At 38.9% G+C, this 15,041-nt stretch overlaps 1 protein-coding gene across 3 annotated transcripts in view; it reads right to left on the reverse strand.

Moving 5' to 3' along the window:
* LOC115217850 (delta-1-pyrroline-5-carboxylate dehydrogenase, mitochondrial) overlaps positions 1-11,255 on the reverse strand; it is a 52,768-nt gene extending 41,513 nt beyond the window's left edge. The window contains exons 1-2 of one of the 3 annotated variants that reach the window (XM_029787552.2): positions 11,097-11,255; positions 2,037-2,259 (exon numbers count right to left, since the gene is read on the reverse strand). In XM_029787552.2, coding sequence (XP_029643412.1) covers positions 2,037-2,259; positions 11,097-11,134 — 261 coding nt within the window. In that variant the 5' untranslated portion in view covers positions 11,135-11,255. Of the gene's footprint in view, positions 1-2,036; positions 2,260-2,458; positions 2,491-3,365; positions 3,512-11,096 lie in introns of those variants that run through there. The other 2 variants (XM_036507839.1, XM_036507838.1) reach the window with 2 other exon arrangements.
* Positions 11,256-15,041: the final 3,786 nt, after the last annotated feature.

The raw sequence follows: 15,041 nt of genomic DNA on the forward strand, positions 1-15,041 counted from the left end.
GTTATTTATGACATCGTTCATGTGTTTGTACTGGTTTTAGCTTTAAGGTTTTAGGGTTAGGGTGTTAGGGTTAGGATTTTAGGGTTATGGTTTTAGGGTTAGGGTTGTCATAAATAACAGTGACAAACGAAATATACACCGCTGGAAGTTCTTATTGACAAACAACAGCAGTAATTTTATTCAGCTGAATACACGTCACTGATTGGTTGAAATTACCGAAATACGAGAACTTTAACATGAAATAACTTCCTAAATATAAGCTTTTCTCAAAAACGCTAAGAGTAAAAGATATCTTATATGACACATTCTACCAGTGTCCGAAGTTTGAAAGTGTTTAGTTACAAAAAATGATTTTTTAAATCTGTCAGTCAAAAGGTAAAGATCCGTGCACCTGTTTCTGTCTTCATTCCTGGTCTCTCTCTCACCAACTGAGTAACTTTGTACCTCCTCTACAGCAAGACACGTGTTTCTGTCTCTCTGCCTCACTATAACTTTTCATCATCTGACACAAGATCGTCTCCTCCAATGCCCCCACCCCTCCCAAAAGAGTTTTTTTTTTTTTGTTGTCTTGCAAGTACTTGGTGAACCTGTCAGTGTAGGTGTCACTTAAAAGCACCCAGCTGTAAAAACCTTGCCAAAAACTGACCTTGCCTGTGCTTGTGCCACATAAAAAGCAATAAGTCCATTCTGCTGAGTGGCTGCCCTTTGGGAAGGGTGTCCAGCTGTAAAAATCCTGCCAAAACAAGTCTGGTGCAACCTTCTGCCTGGCTGGATCATCAAACCATCCCACCCATGCCAGTATAGAAGGCTGACGTTAAACGATGAGGATGATGATGATAATCAATGTAGTCAGACCAATGTGGAGATATATTTCTTTTGGAGTAATTTTTTACTAATTAATAGAATGTGTATATACAGGATGCGGTGAATAAACTGTCATCTAAATTACACAAAAATGAAAATAACACTGACATCTCATTTTAACAGATATACTTACCAAAATTACATAAAAATATCTTGAAATATCAAAGAGTAAATTTATTCAATAAGATCACCATTGGCTTCAACCACAGCCTCAGATGACTTCAGAATCTCTTGTAACTCTTCCGGACGGTCTCCTTGTTTAAGTTGGTTAATGCTGCCATAATCCTAGCCGTCAGTTCATCTTTGGTGTTACAAGGAGTTTTATTGGTCTCTCACTCATCTGCATCCCACACATAATGATCAAGGGGGTTGCAGTCTGGAGAGTTAGGTGGTCAGATGTTAGGGTGTGATGTGGTCACAGAAATTATCTGACAGCCATGACTGGGTTCTCTTGCTTGTGTGGCATGGTGCAGAGTCTTGTTGCCAGACATAGGGTTTTCCAGCAGCCACCCTCTTGACCCAGGGCAGCACTACCTCCTCCTAGCACTTATGTAGGCCTCCAAGTTGAGTCAGAGGCCATGTGGGAAGATGAATGGAGGTATAATGTCACCATCACTAGTGATCACGCCAAACATCATGATTTTCACTGGATGTTTTATTTTTATGACACTCAGTACATGTCCTCAGATTTACACCCAAACACTGCAAAATGTTCAAACTGGAGCTTCCAGCACATATGCCAAGCAGTATAGCATGTCATTTCTAAATTTCTGGCAGAGTGAATTGTGTCATGGTGCTGTTTTTTCTCACAGACAGTGCCCAATTGACCCTACTCTACTGTGTAGTCAACAAAATCAAAAACAAACAATTCACATGCGTGAAATAAAAATATAAAATGGCAACAATTTACCTATTCTGCTTTGTAATTTGCTTTGTAATCTTAAATTTTGATTGCTTAATCTCAGATCAGCCCTGATCAAGTAGGCATATGATAAAAGACATTCCTGCTGTGACCTCCTAGTCTCATTGTTTTTTTGTCTCTTTTCATACACATATCTTTGATTAGATTATTTAATGCACCCTCCACATTTTTTTTAAGATTCTTAAGTTTGATATAGCATTTCTGCTTTATAATAATAATTGTAGAAGAAAAGTAAAAGCATTAAACTTACTGCAACTTGATAATGAACGTCTTTTGTTCGAATCTCTTCATCTCCAACAACAAGTGGTATGTCAACTTGTTGATTTTGGTGTTTCTCAAGTGCTGCCTCTAATCTGATCCGTTCATCACTTCCAGGAAGGTAAGACAGAATCGGTTCATTCACAGCTTTAAAACCTTGTAGAGACATGGCTCGTGAGTTAGCGCAATGCTTCACACAAAGCTTGCACAATCTCCTAGAAAAATGAGAAAAAAAGTTATAGTTTTTCACATAGACAATGCATTGGATATTTTGAAGAGGAGGGAGTGGGCAATTTACTATCATTATTTTACAACTGTTTTTCCATGCTGGTATGGATTGGATGGGTCAGCTGTAGCACCGCAGCCTCTTGCAACTTGTTTTATTTTTGTGAGGTCTACACAATCAGGACTCACGTGGGACTAAATAACATTACTCAATCCTTTCTCATAGATTTGTTGGAGAACCTGTGGCAGACATAAACTTAAGCTCACACTGCACTGACACATCCTTCACTCATCTAGTTCTCTATCCAACATTGGTTAACAGACAAGCTGTATCCTCTTCCTCCAACCACCTCTCTTTCTCTTACCATCTCTACTACTACTACTACTAGCACATTACTCCCTGACATTTCTATGTTGCCAATTATAAAATACTTTTCACAACACAATTCCTAAATGTTTAGAAATACATACCACCTCTGACTCCACTAACTCTTGTCTATCTCAAGCATATACACAAGGGATCACTTGTAACCCCATCTATACTGCCTCCCTTTCCAAGCCACCTGATATTGGCATCCCTCATTTTCTCACCCCCTTCTAACACTCTTTCATCCCAATCACAGTTGCTTCCATCAAACTCATGTTCCTGTCTCCCATCCATCCTGGTTCTTCTGTCATCATTGCGCTTTTCTGCTCACCCCCTGAGCCATGTAGCCCCAAGTAAACACTATACAGAATGGTGACTCTCTAAACTTACAGTATATTAGCTAACCCCACTAGAGCTGTTTACCCCTATAAATCCACCCAGGACACTGTAGAGTGGTTCATAAATGAGCAGAGATGTGTTTGTAAGTGAGGAGAGGTCACCTTCAATTTTGTCAAGGACATAGCAACCTCTTTAGTGCTGGTGCAATGACAAAATACAACCGAGCAAACTCCATAAAATGTGAAGACAAAAGGACCTTTTAGTCTTATTGGAAGACATAATACCTTTCAAGTGCTGGTATCACAATAAACTGCATCTAGTACACTCTGTAAAGTGGTTGCAGTTAAGAAGACGTTCTAAGATAGAAACCAAGGCAAAAATAAAACTTACAAGCAAGATGTTGTCCTCCAATCTGTCAGTAACACTGAAGGAGAAATTGACTTGGACCAAGACAACTCACCAAACCTTTGGCACTATGGAAAGTGAGCACAGAAATGCTGTGTGTGTGTGTGTGTGTGTAACTGAAACTCGCAAAAAATTAAATCATGCAGATTCTGTGTTTCGTCTTATTCACATGCTTTAACTTAATGTAATTCACTCATGTAACTGACTTTGTAAGTATGAATAATCATGAATGTAAAAAGTTTATGTAGACGAAATTTGATAGCAGTCAATAGGGAAGGTGGTTGGTATGCATGCTATGTAGTAATGGGACAAAATAGATAAAGCATGAGTTGGTTGTTTTATATCAGTAGGAATTACAATTCTAGATAACAACAATAAGAACAGCATTCTAAAACAATTTTTAAAAAACCCATGTAAAACAAAAAATATGTTGCAGGTAAAATTTAGCCAAAAATGTTAATGCTATATATATATATATTTTAAGTGTAAGATGTAACAAGTTTAGCTTCTAGCAGGTTTGAAAACAAAAGATTGACAAAAGTTTATGATGTCCGTAGTCTCTATCTGCAATATTTCTTTTTCTTGCAGAGAGGCCCAGCTAAGTGAACTTAAATATAGCTAAAATAAATATCTATAGCAAGCAAAGCTAAGATAACATGTTTACATTTTACTGAGTCCTATCATAAATATATTTACAAATTACTACAAGAAAGTTAGTGAAGTTTCAGTTGGTGGAACCTCACAACAGTGATGACAAGGGTTTGCAACAAATGGGAAAATGCTGTGCTGGATAAGACCTGTGCTATTTAATCCTTTTGATACTAAACTGCCCATGGTTCTTTGATACAAATTGCCCATTTTTAAAGTAACTTATAACCTTCCATCAAACCTGCTTGTAAATATATGTTCTGACCACCAGCTTAATAATAGCAAAAGTTATTGTATTAAATTCTTCATTACTTTCAAAATTAATTGAAACATATATCAGTATATTACAACAGAAATGTGGTAATAAAAGTGTTATACAAGCTTGGAAAAACCAACAAAATATGTCAGTGGCAATGATGATGATGATAAGGATTATGATGATGTAAATGACAACAGTTGGACATGCAGATTGATAGAAACTTGTGACCCATAAATCCTTTGTTTTAATTCACATTTGTAGACATCACTTACATAAATGACCTCAAGAAATACAAAAATATCAAACATTATTTCTTTTCCACCTTCTCCATTCCTCCTATAAATTTGAAATGTTGTATCTGAAGTGGGGGGAAAAAGTTTCTTTTATAACACCTCTTCTATAAGCCATAATTATGACCTTAACCCTTTAGCCCCGTGGAACAAGCTACCACAAGATGTCATTCAACTGCCCACCACTCCCCTGTTCAAAGAGGCTCTAGACAACTGTGGCAACCATGCATAAAACTGTATATAACAATAACTATTTTTTTTTTGACATGGAGTAGGAGTGGTTGTGTGATAAGTAGCTTGCTTACGAACCACATGGTTTTGGGTTCGATCCCACTGCGTGGCACCTTGGGCAAGTGTCTTCTACTATAACCTCGGGCAGACCAAAGCTTTGTGAGTGGATTTGGCAGAGGGAAACTGAAAGAAGCCCATCGTATATATATGTGTGTGAGTGTGTATGTTTGTGTGTGTGTGTGCGTGTGTGTGTATGTTTGTGTGTCAGAGTTAGTCCCCCAACATCGCTTGACAACCGATGCTGGTGCGTTTATGTCCCCATAACCTAGCAGTTCGGCAACAGTGACCGATAGAATAAGTACTAGGCTTACAAAGAATAAGGCAGTGCTCCAGCATGGCCACAGTCAAATGACTGAAACAAGTAAAAGAGTAAAAGGGCTTAAGCACATTGTGCTCTTCTGCCAATAAATTTGATTTGAAACCAGCCAAATCTGGCGAAAATATTCTTCTATCTGCTTCAAGTTCAAACTAATCAGATCTGGCTTCTAACACCTACCCTACAATGTCATACAAAAAATATACAATCACATCATCAAAATCTTGAAGGTACAGGATAATGCCTAATTAATTCAAAACAATGTCAATAAATAAGAATTATAATACAATTTAATCTGAATGTTAAAGGATTAATCGAGACATGTGCAGTATATGTTTTTTTCTAGACCAGTGGTGCTCAACCACTTTTTGTCTATGGACCTCCATTGATTCCTATTTTACTCTATTGGACCTCCATAGCCATTCAATACATATTTAAAAAATCTTAAATATCATTAGGAATTGTATAAAAATATTAAAATATTTTGAGTATTGTAGATATATAAGCAATTTATTGCACTTAAATTTTAACAACCAAATCTTATATGAACCCAAGGACCATATGAACTCCAGTCAAGAACCATTGTCCTAGATTACTACTTTTGTTTAATCACAAGTCAGCTTTGATCGCATAGACTCATAATTAAAGGCATTCCAGCTATGGTCATCTTTTCTGTATTTGTTTCAGACAACATTATCCACTATATTATTTTTAAAGAGAACAGTGTGATATTGGGGAGATTTTGTTACTATTTCTAGCAGGTCAAGCAACCACACAATCCCTACATAGTATTAGCAGGCCAAAGAAAACCAAGGCATAATCTTGTCTGTCTGAATTCTCCCACTGCTGCGATCAAATTCTCAATTTGAATCTAATGATGACTACTTTGTCCTTCTGACCAGTACACTGTCCTATAAGAATTCACTAAAACAATGTAGGGATGATAAAACAAGCTTGACCAAAATGGGTGGATGACAGACCTAAAGCAACAGCAACAAGATGCGAGCGATATATTGTAAAATATTAATAAAAATTATTGTAATATATTCTTTAGTAGGATTCGTATTCAAAGATCAAAGCTAGTTAGTTAGTAGAGTCATTAAAGATGATGAATAGAATGTCTGATGGTAGTAGTTATTTCAAATCTGTGATCTAATTTCAAATCCTTCTAATGACATACATAATGAATAAATATAAATATTATGTAATCAACTAAAACATATTTTATGCAAAATCTAAACTTCATTGCGAAGACCGCTGGTTCCTTCCTCCAACCCAATATTCTAGATATGATTTCTAACACAGGTACAGACCAAGTACTAGAGGAGAGAAATACCGCATTAGTTTTCTGTTTTCCATTAACAACTATGATAATCAATTGAGTAATATAATTGACTACAGTACTTTTGCAACATTTTGTCGATCCCAAGGAAAAGTGAATAACGTTAACCTCAGTGGGATTTGAACTCAAGAAGTTAAGGATTGTAAATAAATTCTGCAATGCATTTTGACTGACGCTCTAACGATTTTACCAGTCCAGCACCAATAAAATCGACTGTATCGACCGCCAAAGAATATACGGAACAGTGCGCACTTATTTTATCGATAAATAAACATTGTTTTTAATTTTTACGAGATTCGGTGAGGGATGGGGTTATATTTAGGGTTAGCTGGCAGAAACGTTAGCACGCCGGGCGAAATGCGTAGCCGTATTTCATCTGCCGTTACGTTCCGAGTTCAAATTCCGCCGAGGTCGACTTTGCCTTTCATCCTTTCTGGGTCGATAAATAAAGTACCAGTTTCGCACTGGGGTCTATGTAATCGACTTAATCCCTTTGTCTGTCCTTGTTTGTCCCCTCTATGTTTAGCCCCTTGTGGGTAGTAAAGAAATATATATTTAGGGTTAGCGGTGGGGTAAAATTAAAATAAATTGGGCAATTCCTTTGCAATGTGTATTTTTCGTTAGTTTACCACTTCATATCACTATGCGGACACTAAACAGAGATCTCAAATAATAGATGTGGTATATAACATGCAACTTTAGTTCGTTAACAAACGCATAGTCGTATCCATATTAACTGTTGAAAGACCAGATAGGAAAAGATTATAAGCAACATAAGCCATTCATTGACAACGCAATATAATAAAAGAGAGTGAGTGACATTTCCACAGCTGTTGGTCAGGGTTATGGATTAAATTAAACTGCATGGAAGTGGAATTAAGGCGCAGGATAACCGTGTTTGCGCAGCACCGCCCACACATAATATATAACATGCCAGAAGAGGTTTACTGCTACTGCCTTCCATCTCGATACTATGGGGAAAAAACTGGTGAAGGACATATATTGGTTCGACCAAGGATAAAATGCATCAACATTCCATTACGAAATAGTGTAGAAACCAGTATAATACATGCATATACACACATACATGTCATGCGCACGCACACACGTGTGTGTGTGTATAAGATCATGTTGAGAGAGCCTTTCGCACTTTTTTGTCTCGGAACTGTTGATATTGCCGATGTTTAAATAGTAATAATAATAGACCTATGATAAAAGGCTTTCCAGCTGTGACCATACTGTCTTTTTCCATGATACGGTGAAATTGAGGCCACAATACTCAATGTATCCTTTTCTGGGGCAGTAACTGAGGGAGATTTGGTAGCTACTTCTTGAAGGGCGAGCGACCAAAAAGGCTCGCTGTGGTTGTTACTGTTCAGTCCCACATTAGCCTAGATTTAGACGTATTTTCAAAGGCCTTCGTTTTGTGTTTAGAATGAGGATATCTAGAACTGTATCATTCAATGCCCTTACATATTTTAAGATGACGCGACTGGCGAGAGACTTGATTGCTATTTCTAGCGGGATGGACGATAACATAGACTCCTACGTTGCTTCACAATGGTGCTGATTATTTAAAGAATTGATTTATAAAAAAGTATAAAAATAAATTAGATGTCTTAATATTTCAGGGTTTTTTAAAAATAGAATTTCGTCAAACCAGACTATCAGAAGTTTCGTGATGAAGTGAATATTTTGTGGTTTAGAACAAAAACATTGGTAAATTAAGAAAGAAGCCTAAATCGGTTGAGCTTTCACTGTAACAGCAGATGAATAAGATAAGAAATATTACTCTATGGAAGGAAAAGGGAGAGATTTCGGACCTGATTATTGCCGGAGAATGTGCAGTGTTTGTTTTTTTCCCGTTAGGCTATGAGGCTGTAATGTGCGTCAATAAATTGTTACCTTAACGACACCCGAGTAAAGATAATAAGGTTCAATCCAATGAATAAAAGATCGATAACAGTTCTCCGTAAGATTACCCAAAACTACATTAAAATACAAATACAAAACCGAAAACAGAAACATGAGCGAAGAAAGAAAAAAATATCAATTCAATACTAAATACTTCAATGGATCGCACACCTCAAGGTTTAATGGAACCTACTTAAGCAAACCAACACACTTAGGCATTATAAGCTACAAGATAAACGATGTCCTCCCTAGTTACATACACGTGGCTATACTTAATTCAACAATATGAAAATTAAAACAAAACAAAAACAGAAATGAAACAAAGATAGCAACAGTTTTATGCTGAGTGGACTATCTATAACAATGCAAAACAAAACTATGAAATTGTTATCATTTGCTTTAGTGATGATTTCTTTCAGGGGCACAAGGTAAGAAAGATTTAATGAATTGCACTGAGAATTGCAAATCACAACATCAGGGGCAAAACTATACACTGTCATCCTCTAACTTTACCGAACAATAATTTTTTGTACAAAAACAGAGAGTTTTGGATTTTTTACGAGATTAAGAATATGTGGTTTTCATACATTTCCCATGGAACAGAGCCGCCTTAGTGACATTAAAGACCTTTAGGAAAACCAATGCCATGTGTCCGATAGTATTTGTTTATTATCAATTAAACAGTTCAGAATTGGGTCTCATAGGCTAATGAGCAACTGCCCAGTGTGTCCATGCCTTAAGTTGGCACTGCTGTGGAATAGCAAATAGAATTCGTTCAAATAGCCTGTAGGGAAGATCCTGTTTGAGACTAGACTGGAGTTTCGTTTGTCTAGGAAGCCAAACATCAGATACGTTTTGGGTGCGAAAAATCATTTCAATATCGCCATCGTAGAATCGGTATTTCGCCAAGTCATTTCCAGAGTTCAATCCATCAAGGATGATAAAATAAGTACCAGTAATATATTGAGGTCGAGTGTACAAAGTAGTTTTATCCCCTCCCATATTTTCTTGGCCTAAAAATCATTTACAGAATCTGTAGAATGTCTGACAAAATAAATGAAAAGTTCTAGATGGGTTCCTTTACGTCCCGAGTTTAAATCGCACTAAGATCGATTTTGTTTTCAATTTATATCGATAAAATAAGAACCAGTTAAATATTAAGAATCAGTTAAGTTGACTACATCCTTTCCCACAAAGTTGTGGTTATTGTGCATAGTTAGAAAGCATTACTACCATTGGTTCCTTCCTACATAATTAACGTCGTACCGTTGACTGGATCCACACGAGCGTATTGCTGGTTTATCTTGATCTGAGAGGGCTGTGATGGGCAGTGGATATCAAAATCGTTACATCAGAGGACAAAATGCCTTGTGGCATTTAGTTTCAACCCTCTGCATTCTGAATTCAAATGTCACCAAGGTCAATTTCATCTTACATCCTTCAACGGAGGGAGAGATCGATAACACAAAGTATTAGGTACTAAGATCGATCTAATATTTATCTTAGAAGAGGAGGGAATAAAAGAAAACTAAGGCCGACACTAGCGAGATTTAACTCCAAAGGAAGAGCAATGAAACTAAATACTATATTACAAGCGTTTATTATCATTTCTATTGTCTTCAATTACATTGCGGTTACCCGTAGCAAATACATGAAGGTCACAACATCTATTTGCCCTCACTTTGGCTTCAAGAAGTATTTAATTATGATCATCAAAGACCTGTTGTTGTTGCTATTTAGCCCCGTTGACAAAAGGTGTTTCAGCCGCCAGTCCTATATTTTTCAGGCATAGTGTATCTAAGACTACACTGTTCAGACACCGGAGTGTCCCGGTCAGATACATATTCCCAGTAGGTTATGAGAACTGTTAAAGGTTCCCTCGCTGGCCTGAGGTAAATTAGCTTTCTAGCCATGATGATCATCTTTTTAGGAGTGTATAGGACATTATTTACTCTCCTTTCTTTATGTAAGATAGCAGAGTGTGACCTGAGGAATATTCAGCTACTATTTTCAGCAGATCGAACAACCCTCGATGGCAAGAGGAAGTTGTTTATGGTTGCCCATACAGTATTTCCGTAATACAATACACCAAATTTTGGTGCCATTGTTATATCATGTTTAAAACCACGCCACAAGATCAAACAAATACCTGTAATACACATGGGGCTCTCGCTATAATAGACTATAAGACTTACAATACATTTAGTCTCGTGTGAAGGTGTTTTTTTTATAGATGGAGAGAGAGATGTGGTACATGATAGAGGGCAAGGATACAACCAGCCAGAGTGAGACAGACAGACAGATAGATAGATAGATAGATAGATAGATAGATAGATAGATAGATAGATAGACAGACAGATAGATGAGACAGTCATACGGACATACAGGTACACAGGTAGATATGGAGATAATTGAACCAGAAAGATGACTGGAAACATAAAACATGATAAACATACCCGCCACATGCTAACCTGCAACAACAAAAACTACTACTACCCAGAAAATATAACTGAAAAGCAGGTTGGTGACATAGATAGATATATGAGCAGAATTGTTACAGAATTGGAGTGTTGCAATTAACGAACTTCAAAGACATTTCATCGCAATATTCCAAATACATAAACGTCGCTACAAAAGTAAAGAAATATGTACAAACCGAGTAACAGATGTTGAAATACTTGGTAATCGCATCATCTTGGAGTATTTATTATCTGTAAGACTCCACCAAATCTAAGACATACAGAAGAGATTTGAAGTGATTAGTTTACAGAGTGAAGGAGAGAGGGTGGAAAAAAACTGGCAGGCTAGACAGATGTATTAGTACATACATACTCTACTAATGTTGAGTGAGTAGTCGAAGAAAAAATAGTGCGCTAAACGAAAATATTTATTCGTTCACTTGCTGCAGTAATTTAGTCGTTCTTTTTTTCTTTCAATTTTTGCAGTCTTTCTCTTGCTTTGGTATGTCCATTTAATTATCTACTTCATTCCCTCTCTCTCTCACACACACATAAACACGCGTACGCACACACATACACACCTACATATACATACGCCCTCGCACACACCTATATACATACACGCACACACGTATATATATATATATATATATATATATATAATATATATATATATATATATATATATATATATATATTTCAACAATTGAGGGTAAAATTAATTAATTATTAATCAATTTCACCAAGTATTCAGTATGTAAAGGGACCATAGGCGATAGTTGAAATTTATAGAAAGACAAAGACAGGTGTATGAACAACAAGCAAGTGTATTAGTTTTTGACGCTCGGAAAAATGAAAAAGTATTTTATGCTTTGAGCCTACACTTTTCAACATATATGTGCGTGTGTGTGTTAACGCGAAAAATGAGCGAAGTGAAATAACTCAATGGCCAGTGGCCTGTATATGAACAACATTGACAAGTACATGTATTTTAAATACTTAAATACTATACAACATAAACTCTTGATTTGTTAAAACTACCAAATGGCAATTCAGAATAACCCCTATGTGAAAAGAGGAGATAATTCTCAAGAATTAATCAATAATTCTACACACTTGACATGCCTCTAATACAAAGGACAGGCTTATATTCTGGAGGTAAAAGGACAGACGTGGAAACGTGTTTCTGCCTCAACAGGCGTCATTAGCATGTCAATTGTCCTAACCTGTCTCCAGCAACGGAGAGACATAAAGAGTGGAACACTTATGACCAGAAGTGTGTTAATATGTGTGTGTGATTGTATTAATATATATGTGTAGGTGTACATATAGGTATGTATCAATATATAGATGTGTGTGTGTACATGTATGTAACCGCGGTACTCCGTTAGTTATGACGACGAGGGTTCCAGTTGATACGATCAATGGAACAGATTAGGTCGATTACAGTGCGTAAATGTTACTTATTTAATCGATCCCCACCTCCAAAAAAAGGATGAAAGGCAAAGCCGACCTCGGTGGAATTTGAACTCAGAACGTAGCGGCAGACGAAATACCTATTTCTTTACTACCCACAAGGGGCTAAGCACAGAAGGGACAAACAAGGACAGACGAACAGATTAAGTCGATTATATCGACCCCAGTGCGTAACTGGTACTTATTTAATCGATCCCGAAAGGATGAAAGGCAAAGTCGACCTCGGCGGAATTTGAACTCAGAACGTAGCGGCAGACGAAATACCGCTAAGCATTTCGCCCGGCGTGCTAACAATTCTGCCAGCTCGCCACCTTCATAAGGCTATTAATAATTATTTCTACTCTAGGCACAAGACCCTGAAAATTTTGAGGAAGGGGACTAGACGATTACATTGACCCCAGTGTTTCACTGGTACTTAATTTATCGGCCACAAAAGGATGAAATGCAAATTCAACCTCAGCGGAATTTGAACTCAGAATGTAAAGGCGGACAAAATACCAATTTCTTTATTGCCCACCGGGGGCCAAACATAGAAATGGACAGAGCAACTGATGGGATCAGTAATGCGGTATGATTTTACATAAAATGTGACTTTTAAAAATTAAATACAATATATAGAAAATCGAATGAAATTAACAATACAGAGACAACACAAATGAAGCGACGACCAGGCCACGCTCCGACCCCACAAGCCCCGATCTACCGCTGGTACCGTTTTTTATTCGTTCTTTTTTTTTTCCGTCTATTCACACGGTTCCTTGCACGCACAACTCTCGTGCAGCATGCTTCAATCTCTTTTGGAACGGACACTCCGACAGACACCTCTTCTCCAGCCACACCTTCCTTTTCAAATGAAAAGAAAAAATTTATCGTAAATTGTGGCCAGAGATAGTTGCCTGTCTTAATTCCTTTTATCCTAGTCTTCCATACTGCCTCTTTCGCTATTGCTACAACCGCGAGAAAACAATTCTTACCTTCGTTCGTTAAAACTCTCGGTGGGTCAGACTCATTCGACAGCTGTACTCTTATTCGCCGGACAACAAGTGTTCAGCATAAGCCCACATTTCAGATATCTCCGGACACTGAACAATAGCGTGAGGGACGTTTCTCTGTCACCCCGCATCTTGGACAGATCGGCGACTGACGCTTACCGTGTCTTGCGAGCTTATCCCAAACGGGCAAGGCATTGCCAGGTTAAGAACTTTTGGAAGTTGTCCAACGTTCTCAACCCGTATGTACGGTGAAAGAGACTGTCCAGCTGAATAAACCCGAGACCTAGTGTCGCCCCCAGGCCATCGTCGCATTGAGAATCTACCAACCCACTATTTAAAATCCATGTGGAACCCCCACCGCTGGCGTTGCCCGAGCGCCGGAATAGCAAGAGGGCCTTACGGCACTCTTTATGCCATTCACTCGACCTCGGTCTACGAGAACACCAGGCTTCCTGTTGGCAAAAACGTTTGAACTCGGGAAACATATGTCTGGCCAGCAGAGACCACAACCGTTCACTATCCAGGAGAATCCAGAGGTGGCTCAACCTCAACGCATGTCTGCGCATAATTAACCAAGGCATCCCTAAACCTACCTTTAAAGGCTTTTGACAGCAGACAGAGCGTTTCAGAAGTGGCGACCTGCCCTTCCACAAATAGCGAAAGAGCTGTCTCTCCAACCTGATCAACCACGAATCCGGACAGGGCCCGACGGCCAGGCGGTAGGTAATGACTGATGCGATAAACACATTGGCCACCTCCGCCCTCCCTTTCAGGGATAGCCACCGCCAAGACCAAGTCTTGACTACTGCAACCACCCTGCTCAATACCTCCGTCCAGTTCTTCTCTATCTGGAAGCCTGGTTCAAACCAAACTCCCAGCAACTTAACCGGTCCCTCCGTCCAGCGCCCAACAACGCTGTCTGAAGGCATCGACTTGCCAACCCAGGTGCCGAGCTGCAAGCCGACCGACTTTTCCTGGTTAATCTTTGCTCCTGCCACCTCCTCGTAAGCCTCAATAGTCTTACCCACTCCACGCAGGCGTGCTACTGAGGTTGCGCTGACAGTGATATCATCCGCGTAAGCCGTAACAAACTCCTCTAGACCTGGTTTTCTCGGGATGCCACTCAACCTTCGCAGTAGGGGCTCGAGAGCCATCACATACAAAAGTGGTGAGAGCAGACATCCGTGACGAACTGAGCGTCTGATGCAGAACGGCTTCGAAAGGAAACCGTTCACCCGAACTATCGAGTCAATGATCTGCGGATAAACCCATTCTGTTGCCTGTTCTCGTACACGTCAGCCAATAGATGCCCGAACAAGTCTGGTATACATTTATACAACTCGTGCGGAAGACCATCAAGTCCCGGCGACTTACCCACTTTACAGTCCACAGGTGTGATTGGCCCTTCGCAACACTCTGCATCCGACCCCGAGAGACACGACAGCCCGGCAAGAAAGTCCTCGAGGGCTCTCCCACCACCAGGACCGCCGTCACCCCCGAACAGCTGGGTGAAGTACTCCCGAAAGGCCTCACACATTTTCTCGGGTTCGTTTACCAAGATACCATTTTGATTCGTCAAAGACCGAATAGTGGAACTATTTCCTTGCCGAGCTTCCAGCACTCGGGCCCATCCAGTGGCCTTGATTCCTTCACTTCCCATCGCACGTAACTTAG

Source organism: Octopus sinensis, linkage group LG12 (assembly GCF_006345805.1).
Source record: "Octopus sinensis linkage group LG12, ASM634580v1, whole genome shotgun sequence".
NCBI lineage: Eukaryota > Metazoa > Mollusca > Cephalopoda > Octopoda > Octopodidae > Octopus > Octopus sinensis.